The sequence below is a fragment of the Numida meleagris genome, chromosome 1 (assembly GCF_002078875.1).
Source record: "Numida meleagris isolate 19003 breed g44 Domestic line chromosome 1, NumMel1.0, whole genome shotgun sequence".
Lineage (NCBI taxonomy): Eukaryota > Metazoa > Chordata > Aves > Galliformes > Numididae > Numida > Numida meleagris.
The window spans coordinates 40,251,889-40,276,318 of record NC_034409.1 but is presented as its reverse complement, the minus strand read 5'-3'; the positions used below and the strand labels follow the sequence as shown (position 1 = coordinate 40,276,318).

At 36.9% G+C, this 24,430-nt stretch overlaps 1 protein-coding gene across 5 annotated transcripts in view; it reads right to left on the bottom strand.

Moving 5' to 3' along the window:
* OTOGL (otogelin like) overlaps positions 1–24,430 on the bottom strand; it is a 96,503-nt gene that overhangs the window by 63,543 nt on the left and 8,530 nt on the right. For all 5 annotated transcript variants that reach the window (XR_002434669.1, XR_002434670.1, XM_021385251.1 and 2 more), the window contains exons 8-23: positions 23,678–23,799; positions 20,763–20,968; positions 17,958–18,088; positions 17,266–17,372; positions 14,732–14,838; positions 13,747–13,872; positions 12,929–13,037; positions 12,634–12,680; positions 11,072–11,217; positions 8,732–8,855; positions 6,991–7,168; positions 5,925–6,049; positions 3,932–4,141; positions 2,903–3,068; positions 1,815–1,889; positions 617–669 (exon numbers count right to left, since the gene is read on the bottom strand). Coding sequence is in view for 3 of the 5 variants with exons in the window: in XM_021385251.1 (XP_021240926.1) it covers positions 617–669; positions 1,815–1,889; positions 2,903–3,068; positions 3,932–4,141; positions 5,925–6,049; positions 6,991–7,168; positions 8,732–8,855; positions 11,072–11,217; positions 12,634–12,680; positions 12,929–13,037; positions 13,747–13,872; positions 14,732–14,838; positions 17,266–17,372; positions 17,958–18,088; positions 20,763–20,968; positions 23,678–23,799 (2,032 nt within the window). In the remaining 2 variants the exon portion in view is untranslated. The remainder of the gene's footprint in view (positions 1–616; positions 670–1,814; positions 1,890–2,902; positions 3,069–3,931; positions 4,142–5,924; positions 6,050–6,990; positions 7,169–8,731; positions 8,856–11,071; positions 11,218–12,633; positions 12,681–12,928; positions 13,038–13,746; positions 13,873–14,731; positions 14,839–17,265; positions 17,373–17,957; positions 18,089–20,762; positions 20,969–23,677; positions 23,800–24,430) is intronic.

Genomic DNA, 24,430 nt, shown 5'->3' with positions numbered 1-24,430 from the left:
TTCACTCTGACTGCTTTCTACTTGTTTCAGTTCACAGTCTTTTTATTTTAATGCACATTTTGCATACTGTATAGTATCTATAAGAATACATTTCGATTAAACTCTACAGCTTAACCTGTATTACAGAAATAGGTAATTAACACCTGTTGCAATGTAAAAACAAAATGCTTGATATTAAACGTCTGGATTTACGCACCCTTGATCTGATACACAAACCATTCATAAAGATTAAGTCATTATACTCCAAGTAGACAGGGTCTTTACAAGTGGCATAGTTTACAGTGTACTGAAACCCCTTCTGAATCCTCCAGAAATTCATTAAAAATTTACTTGTTAAAAATCAAGGCCCTAAAATTTACTAAATATGGATGACAAGCCTAAATATAGGCATTCCCAGAAGAAATCCTGACCTACACCTTACATATAAAAAGATAAAGTGGCAATATATTACAAATTTTAAACACACACAAAAAGACTTGTGCTCCTAATCTCCTATTTTAGATATGCTGTGACAGTAAGTCTCTCAAAATTGTTACAGATATGAGAAAACAAATAATTATTCAGCATCAAAAGCTTTCTCTGTGCAACTGTTAGACAAGAAAAGACCACGAGTTACCTGTGTTTTCTGAAGTAGCTTCAATACATTTCACTGTTCCATTCAAGCATTGGCTGGTTAAAAGAAAAGCAAACCCGTCTTTATTCTAGGGGAAAATGTATGTAGTCACCACATTAAAAAACATAATACAATTTAACTCAATTTAAAATGATTAGAATCTGAAATTTGCCCAGCATTTTGACGGCACTTCTAAATGTTTATATATAATGAGGGCCCAGACTCACAGTTTAGGTACTACTTAGTTGCCTAAGCTTCATGAAAACTGAAAAGAAGCTGGGTATTTGAGCATCTCTGAAAGCTTAGGGCCAGGTGGTTCAGGATGCTGGCTGTGTAACACAAAACCTTATCTCCCATGGTGACTACAGAAGGATACAGCAATGTAAATTGTGTTGTAGAGAAGGCAGAATGCACAGCTTTATTATTTTGCTGATAAAATCCAGAATTGCAGAAAAACACATTAGACAATAGACTTAATCCACTTAATTTCTCATTTAAAAAAAAACAACGGAGCATAGGAGTGGTAGAAAATGAAGCTCCTATTCTAATCTCTTCAGTTGAATGATTACAATGCTGCAGTTGTAACAATTATATATTATATACTATTATATCTTATACATTACAAGACCTCAGCAAGAGTCAGCCTTGATACTCAGGTCCCAGATATGTTTCTAAATAGCAGATTAAGAGTATTCCATGTAAAATGAACACATTTGACCAGGAAACCTGGGCGGTTTCTCCATTTCTCTCACTGAGGTCAGGACTCCATCACAAATTAATAATAGAAAAGGACACAAACATAGATCTCTACAAGTCTTTGTTTGAAAGATTTCCTGAAATAGAATCACACTGTTTATTCTTTGGAAACCAGTCTCATTTTGCTATCATAATGCGCCCAAGCCTACGAACAGCACTGCAACCTTGATGTATTTATTCTGAGATACTCTTTAGTTCCTGGCTGACAGAATCTTCCCGGTATTCTCTTTTTAAAATAAGTGAGTATGCAATACAATTTGTGTTAAGCTACCTATTACTAAGGTTTTAATAGAAATAAGATCTTGATACAACAGATCTTCGTTCTGTGTGAAAAAAATCTCAAGGCTTTTGAGATCTCAAGACAGATATTACTCAAGAAACGTTACTCAAAAGAGATGGTGAGTAGCATACACAAAAGATAAAAACCTTGGATACTCAAACCTACCAGGAACCTGTTGGCATGGGGAGAATTTCTCCAGGCTGTAGGAGTTTGCCCTTGTAATGGCAACGACACGCAGATCTGCCAAAAGAATAATCATGCATATAGATACAAAAGCAAAATGAAATGTGATTTAAGGGCAATCCATTTATCAAGCTATTATGATAAGAAAAGCTAACCAAGTCAGCCTCTTTAAAGTTCCCTCAAACATAACTATTCTATTCTCTTTTAGTTTGTATTTATATTTACAACATATTTCTAATATTCTAGCTGTACTGAAGTCAATGGCAATATTGCCATCATCTTCAAAAAAGACAGACTTATACTCAATCTCCATATTACTTATTTGCTATTTTTGTACATTACAATCTTAAAGATATATTTTCTTCCCAGATATGGGAGTAGTATGACAAGATGTAGTTCCTGTTCAAAGTAATGGGACAGAGGAATTATCATTACAAAATCCATTATCCTTGTTCTTGATAAGAGCCAAATGAAATAGAAGCAGTAACAGAACTCCCTAGGAGCCATCCAATAATACCTGGTTACCTCACACTCTTCAATCATTTGAAGCAGTTTTTATTTCTACAGCATTAACTTTACTGATCTTTCCAAAATATGTCACAATTAACAGCAGTAACTGAATAGTCTTGAAATTTATATATAATATTGATTCCTGTTTTTACTCAGTACTTGAACACAGTAGCTACCTACAGTGGTAAGACATAAACTGTAGGTACAAAATTACAGATAATATTTCCTTTCATTGACCTTTCCAGCCATTTAACTGAAGATTTTTGCATTGTGAGACAGCAAATGCACTCCCAGCCACTTTCTCCATACTATCCATGACTTTATAGATTGGTACTAAGTACATCCCTTCTCATTTTTGCTTAAGTGCTAAAAGCAAGCTTTTTAGGTGAAAATTCTTTCCAGAGTTTTAAAATATTCATCACCTTTCCGCACAGAAATGTGACATATCTTCTCTGAAGTGCAGTCTACATATTGAGGGAAATAACAGAAAAACTATTTTCAGCCTTGCTAGAAAGCAGAAAGATGTGCCTACACATATATTCTATTTTTGTATGACTTACACTGACACACAAAAGTTGACTGATTCTTCAAAGTATTTCCCATCAGGGCAATTACATCCTTCCGCACAGTCATCACCACAGATATTTGCCATAGAAAGTGAAGCACAGGAGTGTTTACAAAAAGAAGAGCACTGATGATAAAGCATACCACTGTGACACATCACAGCTGGAGAAAAGAGAGGAGGAGAGAAGAGAGAACAACATATTCTTAAAATGTGAAAAATAAAAAAAAACAAGACAATATATCGTAGGAGATCAAAGCAGCAATGCAAAACTGTCTTTTGCTGTTCTGAAATGAGTTAAAATTTGTGACAGAAATCTACTGTTCTATTCATTCCTTATATTGGAAATGTTCAGAATGGCCTTATGTTAGAAAAAATCCTTAGCTGGATGCAGGCAGTGTCTTTTCTGTTTCTGTGTAAATGTGTGAGTGGTGTGTGTCTATTTATCTCCTAATTCAGACTTCCAAGAGAGGAAAAATTGTCCAGCTAAAATTAAGGTATGACTCTATAATTTAGAAATTCCCAGTTTTAATCCCTGCTGTTCCACAGATATGCTATATCCAGTTTGTCAAACCCCTGCCTGCTCTGCTCTGCCTGCCCCAGGGAGCCCCCTTCACCCTGTCTCACCTTCCCATAGGGAACAGCCTTGATTCTGTTGCCCCAAGATGCTCTTAGTACTAGCTATAACCATGCTGACCACTGTAACCTAACATGGGCTTCCATATGACTTAGAGGCTCAACGTTAGAAATTTAAGCTCCTTCTGTAGCCAACAGAAAGGGACAGGTACCTCTGTGAGGCAGCTCACAGTCTCCAACTCAGATGCCTAACATAAAGGCTACTAGCATTCTCCTCTGAGTGTGTCTTTCACCCTTAGCACAATACTATTTTCCACAAAAAAAATAAAATAATAATAATAAAAAAAAATAAAAATAAAAAGAAATCAATGGGTTTACTTTGTGAAGCCAATGATGTCTCTAAAATTTTTCATGTTTTTAAAAAAGTCTCCATTCTGGAGACATTACTCACCACAGTAAGAAATATGGGATCTGAAGTCCACAGCAATGCCATGCTTGCCACAGACGTAAGCATAGTGTGCAAGAGAATTACACATACAGCTGCTGCCACATTTGCAGGCATCAAAGCGACATAGTTGGTAGTATAATCCTGGACTGATGTAGGCATGACAGGGAGCAAAGACTTCTTGATTGATGATATCACAGTGAGATGCATATCCAACTAAGAGAAGGTGACAATGTTTTAGACAGATCCATGTTAATACAGCAATTACTCAAATAAATAGCATAGACATAAACCCAAAAATAACTGACTAGTTTTGCAACAAGAATTTCCACACAATGCATTTCTTGAAAGTTTTATAGTTTAAAACTGTTATTGTAAGCAGCCCCCCTCAAAAACAAACTCAATTTAAAATAAAAATAACTTTAAAAAAAAACACTATTTTGCCTTCCTATATTAATGCGGGAAACATAAATGGAAAAATAATGTATTTCAAAACAGTTGAAAAAGTCCTCCAAAGCTTGGAATACGGTTTCTTCCCACTTAATGTTTCATTTGGCTTTGGAATTGGTAATGGCCATATTATTATTGATATGCCAACTCAGCAAGCATTACAAACTGGAGCTCAGGGGCATGCAGGCCCCAAGGTGGCCATAGACCTTCTAGTACCAACAGACCTTCTTTCTACCACTGAAGCATACTCCCACTGCACTGGTGGAATATTTCAGGGACACTGTAGTGTGAATCATTTAAGCCAGTTTTGCTGCTAAAAAGAGTGTCTCTAGCCCTCCTGATCTCTCTTCATTTTCACATATACATGCTGACTCAAGGGTTTCAGGAGTCTATCAGTAAACAAGATTCAAGGAGTGAACATGATGTGATTGAAAAATAGCCTGAAAAAATAAGTAAAAAAACAAATATTTATTTTCCAGTTTCATCAGATTCAGACCAGAAAAGGCCTGAAATCGTGATTGTGCTGGCTCAGCACAGGTGGTACCATACAACAGCATTACATAGCCAAGAAATATTTTTCAAGAATCACAAGAAAATGAAAGGTAGAAGAGACCCCAGAAGGTCATCTAGCCTCTCCTCCTGCTCTAAGCAGCTGACATATATGTCAAACTCCATCTTCACTGAGGAAACACAAATCTGAAGGAAAGTCATGAAGTATCTTGGAGAGAGCTAACTTGGCTGAGATGTACTGCTTTAGACGATAGCCAGTGCTGAAGAGCACTTAAACAAAAAGCCTTACAATGGGCCAGATTCTTAAACGTTTACGGTTATTCTGGGCTCACTCCCACAGGCTCTAAGCATGGCCAAATCCCACATCCTTACTTCTGAAACATTAAAAACTCTGCCAGAATTGGCAACCAATCTCTGCTCATTGTCTTCATTAATTGAAAAGAACAGCAATGCAGAGAGAGGGAGACAGTGAAAGTTAACACAAAACTTGGGCATGTCAATGAGCCAAAAATAAATCTTTAGTCAAGAATTCGAACAAATCTGCAGATCTGATTGTTTGCCTTGGTTTGTGTGTGAGAGCATAGATGGAGGATAAAGAAGCATTTAAATAAAGTTTAGATAATCACAGAGAGGACAAAGACAGGACTTTTGATCTGAACACTGGCTAGGCAAGACATTGTCCCATGTACTTTCTTTGTCAATCAGGACATATGCATCAAAAATATCATTCAGTCCTCTTAGCTGGAAGAATTTGCAAGACTACAGAGTGTTCTGCTTAACATTCTTTACATATTCTAGACAGCAAAATTTAAGACTTGTGGCCAGCACAGAAAGTTCACCTAAATTATTTTAGTTTCCACACCAAATGAGTGGGAACAAAATTGTCTTTACTAAAGTAGAAGAAAATAAAGAGTGTGCATATAAATCTAAAGTTAAAATACAAGCATATATTAATTAATGACTAATAACAGTGAAACACACTCAGAGAGAAAAAAATCCTGTAACAAAACGATGCAAATAATTCCATATAAAAACATACTATTTTGCTGATTAACGTTGCAGGGATCAACTACAGGAACATTGATAGGCACAGAACAAGCTGAGGAAACCTTCCATGCATTGGCATGAAGTTGCGGGGTCCCTTCTATCATCCCTGCTGGAGAACTGAAAAGGAAAATATCAACACTGCAAACATCCTGCTGACTTTACAGACTACATATGTGAGGACACAGGTAGACCAAAAAGCCTTAGATGCATAAACAAATGGAAAATTCAACATGTCACAACAATTCTGTCTGTGAGGTACAGAAGTAGAGAGGGCATGCGAAGCTTTTTCCTCAATATTTTATTCCTGCAAAAATTCTCTTAATGCTCAAAGTCTGCCATCCCTTACACCTAATTCAATTAATGAAATCAGTTTGAGGAGGCATTAATGGGAGAACAATTTGGCCTTTGTTCAGTGGAATGCAAAAATTTGATGTGTTAGCTTATTTCAGTATTCTAGAAGGGGTCTGTTTGCATTCTGATGCGGTTTTTCACTAAATATTTAAAAATTATTTATTATTGCTAGAAAAGTTTCATGATATAACAGCTTGAAGAACTTTGGAGGAAATGAAGTCACAAAACAAGGAAAGTGCACCCTTCTAATTAAATTATTCCTGTGGTTCAGAATTACATTTTTCCACTAACTCAATTAGGTAAGGATGTTACTAGCATTCTCATCCACTCGTTTATCAGTGCTCATTTATTTGCTCTGATGATGATGGAGCAGTAGGGAGGAAAAAGAGTGCATTCAAGGAATATTGTGATCCAAAGTCAATATGTTAGTTTTTTTGAATGACTTAGACATCTTAAAATGACTTATCAAAATTTATGAGTTCTATATTTAAGTGACTAAAGTTTTAAGAAAGAGATTTTATACTGATTAGTTTAATAATGAATAAATTGATTAAACGAAAATATCAGGTTCAACAAGACTTTTCACTTGTTATTAAACACATATATATGTGTATATATATACGTATATATATTTATATATATACTTATATATAACGTATATATATAAATATACGTGTATATATATAAATATACTGTACACAGCTTACAGAAAGTCATCTCTTAAATTCCCATTGTAAGTTCCACATAGTCCCAATGTTCTTCTCTTCCAGTTGATGTCAACCTGAACATAGATTCTCTCTCCATCTTTTGCAAACAGTATCTTCAAACCAAAAGTAGTTTTCAGTTGAACAAACAAAGAAGATATATTCTGAATTTCAATAGCTCCTTCAAATAGCAAAAGAAAAAGCAGTCATTGAAACTTCCACATTTCATCAGTTTATTCTTTAAATAAAAGAGATTTTGAAAATTCAGAAATAAAATGACAAATTATGCACAACCTCACCTGTTGTGAAATAACCTCACACATTTTCCATCTAAAAGACTACAAATCTTTTTCATTACCAACACAAATCATGTATTGCAACTACTGTCAGCAGAAAAAAGTCTCTCCATTCTGTACCTGTGAGTTATCCAGAGACTACTTGTATTCTTTTCTTTATTTTCTTTTTACAAAAAAAAAAAAAAAACCACGTGCAACAGCATGCTTCTAGCAGTGAGAAGACAGAATAAGATACAACCTGTTTCTTAGCCCCCAATGATGTTAAAAGATTAATTAACAGATGTCTGTAACGTTCACTGAAATTTGCAGATAGAAGCTTCTCTCTTACTACAATTGATATGACATTAGTATATCTCCTTCCCTAGATTGTATGTGAACTAAGGCCCTAACTAGTTCCCAGCTTTCCTTCCCAGCAAACCGATGATGAAAGGAAATGGAAATTTCACAGTCACAGCGTTCATTTGCTACACATTGTTGGTCTACTTGCAGCTGCAGACTTTAATCAGGTCTGTCTTCACACTCAGCCTCTACACACATACAGACACATAAACAGTGAAGATAAAATCCTGATGTGAGCTTCAAAACATTATTAGCTGATAGGGCTTAATAGATAAACCCATTATCAAGTACACAACACCAAAATATTTAGCATAGATAATATTTATTGTAGACTGTCAGGAGACGAGGTCAATAGGGACTGATCCAAAAGATATAAAATTACCAACAAAAGTGTGAAGCAGAACTTTCAACATAATTAAAAGTAAAACTGAGCTGTGAAACTCTGCTATAGGAAGCTGTGAATACCAAAAGCAAAACTATAACTAGCAAGATCCAATGAAGAAAGAAACTAGCTGCAGTCACAAACTCAAGATTCTCTAAACTCCAGATTGCCAGGGCCTCAGAAAGGAACAGTGAAGTAGTACTTTACTATTAGAGAAAGAGACTAAAAATCCAGAGAGAATCTATTACTTTGAATAATCACTAGAGAGAGGAAATATTGCTATATCATTTCCACGTTCGGTGCTTGATTTTGCAGCTTCCTTTCAAGGTATATTTCTTATTAGCCTTATAAAAATTGTGAAGTAGACTTCCTGAAATCACAAGTCAGCACTGGAAGTGACGCAGACCCTTTTTGTGCATGGATTCTATTCCATGTAATTTATTACAAAAAGCATCAGTTAAGTTTGTCAATATCAAGATGACTTTCAACCTCTCTTCACCTCTATATTTTTTCTTCCCTCCTCTCCCCTAAACAGACAAAAAACAGATGAGTGGAATTCCTAGATACTTAGCAAGATAATAAATGCAAAGAAAGAAGGGTGTAATGAGGGACTCTATTTCACCAGCTGAAATAATAATTTCACAAGACAGATACAATTAAAATGCTTTGGAGCATATAAGCAAAGAAATGCAAACGATAATAAGACTTTATTCCATGTATTTCTTACCATTAATGTTAAAACCTTGGTTAGGACTCATTTGGACTTGGCCATATCTTGTGAGAGTTACTTGTTTGCTCACATCATCTTCGAGAACTAGTGTTATAGACTCAATGCAGGCATGGTCAAAGTTCTAAGCAGAAACAAATTTCACCATCAGAAAGATAACAAAGACAATATTAGCATGGAAAGCAAAAGCAAAAAAACAGGAAAGAAAACAGTTGTACAGAAAGGAAATACTGTCATCAGGTAAATCAAGTGTAAACTACTACTCAAAACAGTAAACTGAGTATCCAAAATTAAATGTAAAACAGAAAAATAAGAGCGAAGTGAATTCATTTTAGCTATTATGGCAGTCTAGCAGTAAGCAGATAGAAATCTCCAAGTATTGATACTGGGTTCCCAAATGTAGCTATGAAGTAGAAAGAAACTATTGCACACTTGAAACGTAGTTCATCATCTCTGACCACAGACAAAGAATATAATTTCTCCAGAAATACACTAAAATGATTTGTAAATGTGTGACTATCAAAAAAAGGTGACATGAAAACTAACATCCATCATTTTAAAATGCTGTCCAGGCAAAATTTATGAACCTAGATACATGACCAGAGCTGAAACATAACCAAATGATGCCAAATATCTTATATTCTTCTGGGTCTCTGTCTTTGCACAGAAACTTTTCAAAGTGCCTAGATCTGTAACTAGGAGCTTTCAGAAGCATCATTGCCTCTCAGTGACTACAAAACCAACTCTATCATGCTTGAGGCCGCCTGAAATGCAAAAATAGGAGTCTCATCACCTATGGAGAAGAAGATACATAAAGAAAAGCAAAGGTACAGAGGTACCAAGACATGGGCTCCTGTGAGGCATAGTCTGAGCCCCTTCTCCTAACAGCTAAGTTGCCTAAAAATATCATTAGACAAAGTCTAGCAAGGAAGCGCTTTTTACAAACACCTCTATTCATAAGGCCTGTTGTTGAATACTTGCCAAAACTTTCAAACAAATGTGCATGGTGGTTAGTCTCCTTCATAGTTTTCTAAAAGGCTTTGTTCCATCAAATTAAATATGCTAAAACATAACAAATACATATACAAAACTATGAAAAAATCACTTGCTTAATTGTGTATTAAGTCCAGTGCTGACAGCAAAAGCTTTTCTAAAGCTTGAGACACCTGCATACAGTACCATGTCTTTATTAATAAACCTGAATGAAGGGATTGAGTGCACCCTCAGTAAGCCTGCAAATGACACCAAACTAGTAGGAACTGTTGATCTGCTTGAGGGTAGAAAGGCCTTGCAGAGGGATCTGGATGGGCTAGATCAATGGGCTGAGGCCGATTGTATGAGGGCCAACAAGAACAAGTATTTGGTCCCACATTTTGATCACGGTAAGCCCATGGAATTCTACAGGCTTGGGGCTGAGTGGCTGGAAAGCTGTGCAGTGGAAAAAGAGCTGGGTGTCCTGGACGACAGCTGGCTGAACAAGAGCCATCAGTGTGCCCAAGTAGGCTGATGGTACTGTGGCTTTTTACCAGAAATAGTGTAGCCATCAGGACTAGGGAAGTGATTGTCCCCTGTATACAGCACTGGTAAAGCTGCACCTCAAATACTATGTTCAGTTTTGGGCCATTCGCACCAAGAAAGACATTGAGGTGCAAGAAAGGTAATGAAGTTGGTGAAGGGTCTGGAACACAAGTCGTATGAGGAGTGGCTGAGGAAACTGGGATTGTTCAGTATGGAGAAGAGGAGGCTCAGGAGAGACCTTATTGCTCTCTACAACTGCCTGAAAGGAGGCTGGAGGTTGGTCTCTTCCTCCAGGTTAAGAGCGACAGGACAAAAGGTAATGGACTAAAGTTGCACAAGGGGAGGTTCAGGTTGGATATTAAGAAAAATTTATTCTCAGAAAGAGTAGTCAAACATTGGAACAGGCTGCCCAGGGACATGGTGAAGTCACTGTCTCTAGAGGTGTTCAAGAAACATGTAAATGTGGCATGATGTGTGGACATGGTGGTGACAGATTGACAGTTGGACTAGATGATCTTAGAGGTCTTTTGCAACCTTAATAATTCTATAATTCTATGATTGTATGATGGTAGATATATATACTCATTTCATATGCAGAGATGAATAACTCTTCAGACTTCATCCTTCTAAAGTTGCAACTGATTTGATAAAGGACAATAAAACATGTAGCAATACAACCGCTTTTAAAAAAAGCTGAGAAAACGTTTCAATTTACAATATATTCTGTTAATATAACTTGATAATTTACAGTAGCACCTATGCAAAAATATCTGAAATACATATACACTTTTGTTATGGATGTTCAATGGAAGTGTGACTTACATGTCCACAAGGTGCTTTCTGTAAAGTGATTGTGAATTTGTTCTTTCCAGTGCCTTTTACTAAAATGTACTGGCAAATTCCAAGAAAGGTAAAATGACGTCCATCAAATGTTGTGAAATGAGAGTTACCTGTGACAGAGCACTCAGCTTGAGAGAAAAAGGTTAAATATGAATGTTCACTTAAATAATAATGTATTGTTGTTTTGTAAATGAGAAATACAATATAATAAAAAATAATAATTCTCCCCTTAAAGCTTTAATCTTTTGAACTGTTACAGCATTTGAAATTGAAATATGTTATATACACCTCTTTCCATCGTATGCCATCTCATTTTGCACACACCCATGTGTAGCTTTGGTACTATCTAGGCTAAGATGTGAGTCATTGATTCCCTAGAATACACAGAAAAGCTTTCTCTGTGTTACAGTTCTGAACTTTCCTGCAATCTTCTACCTCATCATTTTTTTGACATGGCTGGATATGAAAAAGCCAGCTTCTTTCTCCTCCCTAACAAGTACTATGGCACCGCTTGATGCTGCAGGCATGAAAACGCTATGCTTGAAGGTGCGGGTTGTCCTAAATTCCAGGTGAGCGTACACACACTGTCTGTTCTCAGGACACCTTTACGTTCTTTCAGATCAGATCAGGAGAACACCGTTGAAGTAAGTCTCCAGCAGATCCCCACTTACTGAAGTTAACGTTCTGTTTGTGAGGCCACACCAGAACACATAAGCTAGATTCCTTTTGGCTGCAACTGCAGCAGGAGCTAATCCGTGAGAGCACATCTAACCCACTCCCACTGTTAGGAGGCCTTCACTCCTTAGGACAAGACTAGAGTAGACATAACTGACCCCTTGCATGCACACACAAGGCATATGTGGGGTGGTTCTCAGTGACAGCATTTTACTCTACAGATCCACCCTCCTAAGATTTTTTTAGTACCTGCTAAGCTTTGTTTGCTAACTTATTCATAGGAGGTTATTTAATTTGTAAAAAAATAATAATAATAATAATTCACAAGTTTCATCGTATAATCTTGTTTAAGGTATATAACTGTCAAGGAATTTTCACTACCTGTGATTTACGATTGTCTCTGTAACTTGTTACAAAGACATGTAATCTTTAAAGAGAAAGATCCAGACATGAACTGTTGTTACAAGGGTGAAAACAGAGCACTCTGAGCATCAGAATGATGCTCTTCTTATTCTCTGCATCTAGAAGTGAGGAGAATCTAATCCATGGCCCACTACTTGGACAGTGCAGCACCTGTCTGTGGAATTAGATACATGTCCAAAGCACATAGAGTATAAGTAGGAGGTAGAATAAAATATGTGAATATAGCAGATTGAGTTAGGGAAAGAAACAGGAAAAAGTAAGGCAAGAACAATCAGGCAGTTAACAGTTTTGCCTCGGCTGGCCACTGCTACTGGCTATTCGTGTACTAATGTTTCTTCTTAAAATAGCATCCCAAGCCCTTAGATTACATTTGAGTCTGTTGTCTTTGGAAAAGTTTATCCCTTAAGTTTACTGAGGAAAGATAAGGAACCATGAAATACCGATACCTGGGCAATCATGATCAGTACAGTTCCAAATACCACCAGTACAAACACTAAAAAGAAAAATCACAAAATACAGAAATTCAGTGTTCCTGTATTTAGCAAAATAAAAGCTTTGAGCTAATTAATATATCTTGAATTCACTTTTTCTGTAGCACTGTATATTTTGGTGATACACAAAGTCCAGACCATTAAGCATAAATACTAACTGTTCTTTGAAATTTGAGAATGACTATGCTGTTAAATGAACTACAGAAACAGTCACAGACAGAGGAAACACAGACAAGAAACTTTCACATACCAATTACTACATTCTTGTTCAATTTTTGAGCCTACAGGGAAGGCAGTTCCATGATAAATACAAGGACAATTTGACACGGAGATACACGTTCCATTTTCCATAATGAGACCTATTTGGGAGGGGGGCGGGAAGTTAACATGCGAGATCAAAAAAAAGTTTATAGACAGTGTTCCTGTTGTTGCCCCCTCTTACTCAAACATTCAAATCTGTCAGAAGGCGAGCTCACCTTTCTTAACTGGGGACTAGTATAAAGAGTCACCTACTGATTGCAGAATGCTCAGAACATTCAACACTGAAGCTCTCTCAGAGCAGTTTTCATTCTGAAAGTTTGCATTATGAAAAATGTTTGCCTGAAGTACATAAAATTCTACAGGCCCAAAACCAAGAAGTTTTTGGTATCATATAATATCTAGCCCTTCCAGAATAGGACTGTTCATTGACCAGTCCCTAATTTTCATTTAGTACAGATCACAGGAAGTTTTCTTGAACAGAGCATAAGATATATTCTGTTCAAACAAAACCTCATTTGCTTTAGGAATAATTCTAATAAAGTTGATTAAACCTATGCTATGCCTCATTGTAGAGAGCATTAGTGATGGCTCTAGATTTTAGCTGATATTTTATTCTATACCATAATATTCTCCATGAATATTTAGAACACAATAAAAGGCAGAATCACAGAATATCAAAAACTAAAACAACTAGACTATTCATATTTTCTGCCTTTTAACTTTAAGCATAATTTATTTAGACAACTTTATTACAATGCTGGGTATTAACTTTACAAACATTTTTCACATAGAATTAACAGTACTCACCATCTGGACAGTAACATCCATCTAAGCAGTGCAGGTTGCTGCCAAGACAATCTTTTTCAAAGGTGCAAGTTGGTGGACAACAACTGATACAATCACGGTGTACAAAGCTGTCTTCACACTTCTCAGCTAGAAAGAGAGCACATTACATTGTGCATTAGTGCAGTTTCTTTTTCCATACTGGAGAAGTCTTATCTCACTGAATAAACAGTTGCACAGCATTTCTGGTTTTGGTGATTGCCCCATCCCTGGAGGTGTTCAAGGCCAGGTTGGATGGGACCCTGTGCAGCCTGGTCTAGTATAAGATACGGAGGTTGGCGGCCCTGCCTGCAGCGCGGGGCTTGGAGCTTGATGATCCATGAGGTCCCTTCCAACTCAAGCCATTCCATGATTCTATGATTATTCAGATTAGGTATAATTGATTGTTTGGAGAGGCTATAACTGACGAACTGCAGTGAACCTCTCATCAGTATTTAAGTCTATTTATTAAATTTTTCTACCACCTCTCCACTACAAGCTATAGTTTCTGTAAAAGGGGAACATGTGCTTATATCTCAATTAGTTCAAAGTTCTGTGCATGTGACTGAACAACAATTGATAGGCAGTGGAGATGACTAGGAGCTGCATTCCCTTTATTCATTCCTTTAAAGCTGGTAGAGGCTGAAAGGTCAGTTGGAAAGAGTGATGACATCAGATCTTCACAGAAGTTTTTTCTTCCTTGTAGAGTACGATCAACTTACATGAAGTTTCAAGCAATCTGCATAAACATGAATTTTGTATGTATCTACATCAGATCGCAATGAAATTAAAATAATCCTCAAGCAAGTCACTGACTTCTTTATTCTCCATCAATAATGAAGCTGGCTGATCTACCTCAGTATCAGGTTTGAGTACTATAGTGACAAATGTTGTTAAGATGGAATTATTTGAAAAGGATATCTGGGGGTATTTCAAAGGTCATACAGTATGCTTTAATAAAGAGTCTTACTACAAGCAGGAAAATCATCCCTCCAATCCCGCACAGGGGATCCAGCGTGGGAGCATGCTCTAGCATACTCTGTCACCGCTCTGCAGTATGTTTCATCATCATCCGCCCTGAAATGATAAAACAAGGGAGTAATCACAAAAATCAAATCCTATCTACAAATCAATACCTCAGGAGACTGCTCAGAATAGTTCACTCAGCTGATGCTGCTGTCATAAAGGATGGGGAAAGTGAAACATTGACCTTGTCATGAAGACAATGGACAGTTTGACAATACTATTCAACAATTGCCCAGAAAGGCAACAATATAGTTCAACAATACAGTTCAACAATGCAGTTGCCCAGAACAGTTGCCCAGAGAGGTTGTGGATGCTCCCACCCTGGAGGCATTCAAGGCCAGCATCATCTAGTAGCAGGTGTCCCTACCTACAGCAGGGAGTTTGGAACTAGAAGATCTTAAAGGTCCTTTCCAACCCAAACCCTTCTATGATAATAACAAGATCCATGTCTTCACCCTTTCCTTCCTGCCTGGTATGGAAACTCTCACCTACACTGTTACTTGGACTGAATGTCCTTTAACAAGTTCAAGTTTCTAATTCAAATTCAGTTCTTGAGCCTAGGTTAGGAGAACACTGTTGGTAGACTTCTGACCTTGCTGCTTAGCATCAGAAGCATTATCCATCAAATACAGCAGTCAAGTTCAGAGAGTTACAGTGCAATCTTGGGCAAAGCCATTATCTCTGCATTAATCTATACAGAAGAAGCTGGATAATGCATTTTTGCCAGAGTCAAGTAAAGGAATATGCATCAGTATTTAAGTAACCTCAGATTTCATCCAGATACAAGTTACATAAGGCAAAATACTACCAGTTTTTTACTGTGAAAACCCAATAACTCCTGTCACTCTCTGTGAAGGACTTGATGCCAAAATGAACTAGTCATAATAAGACATTTCGATTATAAGCATGACCCGGACAGATTAGCAGAGTTTGTCTTTCAGCACAAAAGATCAAGCTTATAAATTAATGGTCTTGAGAACATATTACATTGTATTTATATTCTGCTTTCAGTACATCTGTTACCAAATCAAACACCACTATATTCTCTGTTACAGTGATCAGAGTTTCTCCAAAATTCTCTTTATCTAATCCAATTAAACGGGTCTTAATAGAAAGAATACTTGGCACATGAAATGGACTCCCTTTATAAACTGACACTAAGCCACGAGAAGAGAGGTCTCTCTTATAAGCAAAATAAGCCTAAATTAATTAGGTTCTCAGACACAGAAACTTCCTTTAAGGTTTTTAACATTCACACAATTCATATTCAGCACACACATGCATTTTAACAAAAATCAAAACCTCCTTAATGCTGTAACACTGGCTCAGTATCACACTTGAAAATTTGCTTCTCATTATAGTTCTTCTACTTTCTAACACCGTGACACTGATTAAATATCACATCTTAAAATTTGCTTTTCATTATTCTTTTTTTGACTGAGGAAAAGGCACTATAAGGTCCTGAGTCACACTGAGACCATACAGAGGCAGCTCAGCTCTTCCCTTAGCGGAATTAACATACAGAGCATCCACTGCAGAAGACACACTCTGGAGACTTGCTTACAAACTCAAATTCATCCATCTTGTCTTGATGCCAAAACAGAAAACTGAAAATTCATTGAAAATGAACTAACAAGTTGTAATGCATGCTACTGAGTGATTCTTGCTTTTAGTCTTGTGAACCTTTCTGTATGCTTTTGATTAAATTGATGATACTCTGAGAAGGTTATAATAGTACTTGGCACAATTCCTGTTATTGATGACAATTACTTCTTAGTTATGAGATTTTTTTTTTTAAAGGAAGCAATACATTGCTTAGTTTTCTGTTCAAGCACTCTCTGGAGCAACTGTTTAATGTGAAAAACATTAAACATGGGGCTAAGAGAAAAATACCAGTTTACATATTACACTAGCAACTGAGGATGTGTAATTCCCACCAAAGCTAGTGAGAGCTGAATTTCTTTTGACATTGCTGAATTTATATAAATAAAACAATTTTGAAAAAATCTACCTGTTTGAATGATGATGTTTGCTCTGCAATATTTTTATCAGGAAAATTGTCTGACTCTGTCAAGCAAATGTTTCTACTCCTCCAGTATAACTGATATTTCCTCCTAGTACCATCCTGATCTTCGTATATTTTTGACTCAGAACTTCCAGACATAGGTATTTTCTGTGTGTGTAACTAGCAAGTCTCTTGCCATTAGTGATTCCGTATGGATTTCTCTCCCATGTATTTGTCTATTCTTTCCCTGAATCCATGTAAACTTCTACTAATCAAACTGTCTCTTAGTGGAGACACAGGTTATGTGTTCTCTAGTTCCATTCCACAGTCAAGCACCCACTGAGAGAAATACCATCTCTTCCATTTTGAACTCAGTTCTGACTAACTTCACTCAATACTGCTCAGTTCTTGTCTCAGAAGAGTGAGCATTCATTTCACGCATCAAAATAAGTACACAAGAATTCTATTCTTACCTGCAAAGATCATTCATACAGCTAGAAATATAAGAATATGGATCTATGCTCTCATGACAGCTGAGAAAAGGAAATTGTAGGAATATTTGGCACTTGAAGAATATATCCTGCATATTAAGGAAAATCAGTAAACAATAGTTAGAAAATACTTTCTGAACAAGCATAATTATTTTTAGCTTTGTTGATCTAATCTAGGGTCCTTCATAACCCCATTAAAGCTTGAGAACCTCAAGTCGCTATTTATTATTACATGTACTTTATTATTCTTCCTAAAATTTGTCCTCTCTAACTACAGAGGCTTGATCACATACTGCTCCTAAGCTAACTGGCATTGCAGACTGCAAAATGACAAAAAAAGAGTATTTCACATCAATCCAGGAGCTGAGCATGGTACTTCTGCAATATTTCATAATTTCCAACATAATGAGCTGTAAGAGCAAGTACTGAAAACTGAGTAATGCAGCAATGAAGAGCTCTGCCAGTAGACCTTTACCACTTGGCACATCCTATTGGAATGTCTGTACTTTTAAGCTAAAGTAAAGATCTTCAGACATTCTCTAGCAACAGCCATGACCTGAATCTTCTCAAAGTTGAGAAGCTGAGGTTTTTTTCTATATGGTTTATATTACTAGATTCTTGTACCATCACTAGGCAGGGAAGATTTAAAAAATAATAATACATGATTTATTTACCTCAGTGGATTCTGCATTAGCTGAGCAAGGACTGGAAAAATCTAAGGCAGTAGGTACACAAGCTGCAACATCTGAGATTTGCACAGCCCAGCTATTTGCAAATTCAGCAATGTCTTCTGTATATTCATCTCCTGCATGATAAGAGCACCCAGAAGAAAGACTGTCAGCACAAGCACAAAAGATGTCTTGGAAATTTCTGAATGTTTTTAAATACATTTGCTACTTCAGATACAGGTATGTATAGAGTAGGCAGAGTTTAGAAAAAGCTGATTTTTCCTTTTTAAGTTCAGGCAACATATTATACCACATTTAGATGAAAAGTTATATATATCTGAGGCAAATATTCTTTTTAAATACAATTAATGACACTTTCATAACAAATATACAAATAAAAACTACTATAATGCATTGAATGCTTGAGAAAAAATACATTTCTTTAAAACAATTTAAGGCTTTCATCACGTTTCACAGTGGTCAGTTAGCACTGTTATCTCACTCTCTTTCCCTCACTGCAGAAAACTCCTATGACAAACAAAATACTTGCCCAGTTCTCCTAACAGCATGGATATGAGAATGAATGAATGGGATGCATGATTGGAAGTCATGGCAACAGACACATAAGAACATACAAGAAGGTTGGTGGTAAAGGAACAAACCCAAAACTCCCATATTTTTGCAGCAAGAACTATGTATTACATTTTCTTTATGTTCTTAAGTATGCTACAGAGAGTTTACTGCCTCCGCTTTGAAGAATAATAATTGATATCTATGTAATTGTTATCTATGTGTGGTTAGGAGATAGGATATTGGAATGAAACTAGTTTTTTTTTTTTTTTAGAACACTATTCTCCAAAACTTAATTCAACTTCTTTCAGCACAAGACGTACACAGTTTCACACTCTGGAATGTGGAAAGTCCCAAAATGCAATTATCAGATATTCATACTTGGATCTCCACAAATAAACAAAGCTAAACCAATCTAGTTTACTTAAGAGCCAGGGAAAGTTAAAACATTTCTCCTTTTCTCACAGAAGAGTTCTGAAAACCTTTCCCAAACTTAAAAAGGCTGGGTTTTTTACCTAGAAGTAAACCTGTTGATACAAATCTGGTTCTGTAGAAATATTAAAGAGATTTTGTTTTCAATTTGACATAGCTTGAAAAAACATTTTAAGTCCTAAAAAAATCCCACTATATAAAATCACTGTCCTTAAAATGGTTTTACGCACAGATACAGTCCCATATATTAAAGCAATATAAAGACACCATGAAAGATGAAGATTAAGGAAACAGAAAAGGAGTTGATTTTTTTTAACTATGTTTTGAAATTGAGATTTGACAGTTTCATTATGTAAGGCAATGCAAATACAGGGCATTCAGACTTTGCAAGACTTGGGTTAGACGTAAGAATTTCCTTTACACTATTGTGGGAATACTATAGTCAGGGGACACAAATTATCATCCCAGATGATCCCAGAAATTGAAACATTTAGCAAAAAAGTTGCATCTTAGAAGCAATTTTAATTTAGTAGTCTATTCATGTGAAGATAGCAGAACATCTTGCATTGTATTTGCACAGAGTCAAGGTACCAAGGTATATAACTGGTTCAAGGTTAAAGTAATTCACAGTGCTCTGGATTGTACTCTACAATAATACTGTCATTTCTGACAAAGAAATGTACCAGAAGAAATGACAATGGGAAAAAAAATGTAGCTGTGAAATTGAAGAAAGAGCTGTCATACTTGAAGACTTTTATAACGGATAATACATTCTAAGATAATTACTTTTAAAGAATTTGTGTGAGTTCATTCTCTTTTCTGAATTCCATTTTTCATCACCATTTTTTAACTAGTTATTAAACATACTGAACTCTGGTGTGCAGAAATTAATGTATGAAACAGTGAACACACTCCTTTCATGATAGAAGAAATACTAGGAATTAATATTGGGCAAATATTTAAACACAGTGCAAAGAAATGTAGACTGCTTCTTCCATTATTCAGAAAGTCAAAAACCTCCTGCCTATCAACCATAACGAATGGAGCAAAACAGAAAAGGGAAAAAAAAGTTACAGTGAGATAACCTTTGTGACTTAACAAACTGTAGGGTCATGAGACTTGATTCTCTCGCAATCAATGGTAGAACAGTTCTATCTTTATTTTTATCAGACCGAATTCCTATGTTTGCTCTTTCTTCACATTGGCTGTAAGTCGGACAAAAGTTTTTAGAGAGTAGAACTATTTAGAACTACAAAGATTACAGAATATTCTACCAATTTAGTAAGTCACTTCTTCCTCAGATGAGGCAGCATCGGGCAACTCACTGTACAGGGTAGTAGGAGGCCCATAATGCAACATACCAACAGAGAGATATGAGGAACTTTCTGGAAAGAGCTTTTAAATTTAAATATTTGAGCTCATATTTTTATGACGGCAATGTAAACAAATGATTCAATATGGTGTTTTTTCTACATATTAATATTTTGGCTTTTCATTCTTTGCTCCATTCTTAAACATAGAGAAAACCACAAGCATTTGTTTATTTATTTATTATTTCAACGCACTTCCATCAGCTAAGATAAACATACACTAAGTGCTTTGCTGAGCAAGAAAAGGCTTAAGCATACATATAAATAGTTTCTTGAACGGGGACTTTTTCCCTAAACATCCTTAATGGCAACAAAGAGTAGAGCACATATTCTATTTTCTATTGACATAAGGACTCTGTCTTTTTCTACATAATAGACTGTAAGTGAACATGGAGCTGCTTACACAAGGTAAGGGTGTAATTCCAAGCTATTTACTTACTATTTTGCAGTATCAGGTCATCGTATTTATCACCATTAAAATTTCCACAGAGGCCACAAGGTTTTCCATGATGATCTTCTGTCAGCTTAATATAAATACCAGAGTTTCCATCCCAAGCAAGAGAAAAACCAAAGGTAGTTTTCACCAGAATATAGTCAGCCAATCTCTCAAAGAAAACATTTCCAACTGTCTGTGGCAACATTAATCTGGAAAAATAAACAGCCTACTTCAAAGATCACAGATGAGACATGGTTAGTATTAGAAAAATACAACATAAAACATCACCTTCTAACTCTCTACACCCTTTTATTCCCACATTTATACAGTCACTTCAGTTCTTTGTCGTGTTTTTACTATCTATTATTCTATTGCTTGTCTGTACTGTTCATTAAAGTGAATGCTTTTCCTGTGTATACATGTATCAGTTGTTCTAATGATAAGTCTGAAAGAATAACACATCTTTATTTTCAAAGTTAGCACAGGCACACTGAGGAATATGTAACTTCATGAGCACACTGTTTTGCATAAGGAGCTCTGTGACATTACTACAGGTGCTTCTGGTGTGGTGAGCACCAGCAGCCCTTCTGGGCACAAGATGGATCATCAGGTTAGGTGAATGCAAATAGAGGATTTTACAGTACAGAAGATGCTCTTGAACAAAAATTGTATATCATAGAATCATATAATTTTTTTAGTTGGAAGGGACCCCTAAAGGTCATCTAGTCCAGCTTCTCTGCAATGAACAGGGACATCCATAGCTAGATCAGGTTGCTCAGAGGCCCATCCAGCCTGACCATGAATATCTCCACCACCTCCCTGGGCAACCTGTTCCAGTGCCTCACTACTGTTACTATAAAAACCTTCTTCCTTATATCCAATCTAAATCTCCCATCTTTTAGTTTGAAACCATTTGCCCTTGTTCTATCACAACAGATCCTGCTAAAGAGTCTGTCCCTTTCCTTCTTATAGCCCTCCTTTAGATACTGAAAGGTCGCTATCAGGTCTCCCCATAGCCTTCTCTTCTCCAGGTCAAACAGCCCCAGTTCTCTCAGCCTGTCCGCACAGGAGAGGTATTCCATCCCTCTGATAATTTCTGTGGCCCTCTTCTGGATGCACTCCAACAGGTCCATGTCTCTCCTGTACTGAGGTCTCCACGTCTGGACACAGTACTCCAGGTGAGGTCTGACCAGCACAGAGTAGAGGGGTAGGATCACCTCCCTCAATCTGCTGGCCATGCTTCTTTTGATGCAGCCCAGGATATGGTTGGCTTTCTGGGCTGCAAGGGCACATTGCTGGCTCATGTCCAGCTTGCCATCCACCAGTATCATCACATCCTTTTTCAGCAAGGCTGTGCTCTATCCTTACATCCCCCAGCTTGTACTGATAGTGGGGGCTTGCCACAATCCAGGTGCAAGACATTGCACTTGGATTTACTGAACCTCGTGAGGTTAACCCGGCCTACTGTTCAAGCCAATCTAGGTCTCTCTGAATGTCATCCCATCCTTCAGGCATATTGACTGCACCATGCAGCTTGGTATCATTCATAGTCTTGCTGAGAGCACACTCAATCCCACTGTCAGTGTAATTCATCAAGATAAAGAGCACCAGTCCTAGTACAGACCCCTGAGAGATACCTCTTGCTACTATTCTCCACCTGGACATTGAGCCATTGACCACCACTCTCTGGGCACACTCTTACAACCAGCTCCTTGTCCATTGAACAGTCCAGCCATCAAATCCATGTATTTCCAATTTAGAGAGAAGGATGTAATTGGGGAACATGTCAAAGGCCTTGATGAAGTCCAGACAGATGATATCAGTGGCTCTTCCTTTGTCCACTGACACAGTTATGCCATCACAAAAAGTGACAATGTTGGTCAGGTAGGACCTGCCCTTGGTGAAGCCATAGTGGTTATGCCATATCACCTCCCTCTCTTCCATCTGCTTCAGTGTAGCTTCCAGGAGTATCTGCTCCATGATCCCCAGCACAGAGGTGGGGATGACAGTTGGCAGTTCCCCGTGTCATCCTTTCTACTCTTCTTAAAAATAGGTACTATATTGACTTTTTTCTGGTCACCAAGGACTTCACCTGACCACCATGACTTTTCAAATATCATCGAGAATGGCTTGGAGACTGTATCAGATATCCTCCTCCCTTGGCCAAAAACCACTGGACAATAATATTGTAGCATGATTTAATCCTAATCTTCCAAAAGTACTTCTGTTGGGATGAACAGACTGATAGCACTGTAGTTGTCAGCCTCAGATGCCAATGTCTATAGCATTATTACATCCCAATACATACCTTCTAACATGTTACAAAAGAATACCTTAACGTCTTTAAAATTTGCTGTACTTTATCAAACAGTAAGAAAATACTTATGGTAGTCTTGTACTCATTTTATTTTATTTTGAAAAAAAAAAAGTTAAAGAGTACGTTTGGGTGTTTGATATATCTCAGAGATTTTTGTGGAGTATTTGCCCAGAAGGGGCAAAGGCGACTTAAGATCTTTTATTCAATTAATTCAGACTTGTCTATAAGGTTATGCATTGAATTAAGCATAGCTACATACAAAGCATAAATAATGACTGCCTTCTTCAAAATGGTATCAGGATGCATCAGAGATTAGCTGGAATAGTCTGATGCAGACTCTGTCTGTACAAAGTCAGGATGGTTAATCCAGAGATCTGAGCTGAGAAGTTGAACAGAAGGTTCATGTAGGGAGTGAATGTTCATTCAGGTATTACATTAACACCATTACATCTTCCCACTCTTGTCAGTCCCAATACAGAAAAGCCAGGGATCAGTAAAAATACATAGCAAATTATTTTCCCTAGTTGATGTAAAAAGCATTAATTTCCCAAACTCCATAATTTCTGCAATGAAACATTTTAAACGACCATTAAACACTTGCCTGTTTCCTTCCTTTCTTACTTCATGTCCTGAAATCGTTATTTCTTCTTGGTTTGAAAAAAACAAGCTGACTGACCTCTGACAAGAATATACCGAACCATGACAGTGAGGACTGTTATGAACCTTCAAGGGGAAGAATATATGCACAGTTAGAATAAATGTTTGTCCTCAGAAATTTCATGCAAGTTTTCATAAACACACATATGATAATTTACTTTTCTGTACGTTAATCACTGAAGAGCCTTAGAGATAAATATTTAAACTGTAAAAAGGTCATAGTTACAAAAATATGCAAAACTAGAAGTTTACGTGAACCAATACTACCGCAAAATAGAGCAACTGTTTCACAGCACAAAGTATCTCAAGGTAGTGGCTTAACCACTACATGAAATACTCAGGTATTTTACATAGATGAACTTCATAGACACTGTAGTGAGCTAACTTATCACTGCCAGTGTAGGACCTTGTTATACGCACCAAGATACCTCTACAACTTAGTTTCTACAGGTCTAGAGGGGACTACTATGCAATACTAAACCTCAGCCTAAAGCCTGCATTCTCCCTACCAATTGAGTCCAGCACCAGCTGAGCCAGAGCATGCCTTCCTAAATCACTCAGGATTTGTTGAGATTTGAGAGTGCTCCCACAGATTATTGCAGGCATCTAACTTAAGAGCATTGTTAAAACCCATTTTGCACTGGTTTTCCACCACCATCAGTGGAAACAGTCAGGCTCTTCTGAAAGTCCCCATCGT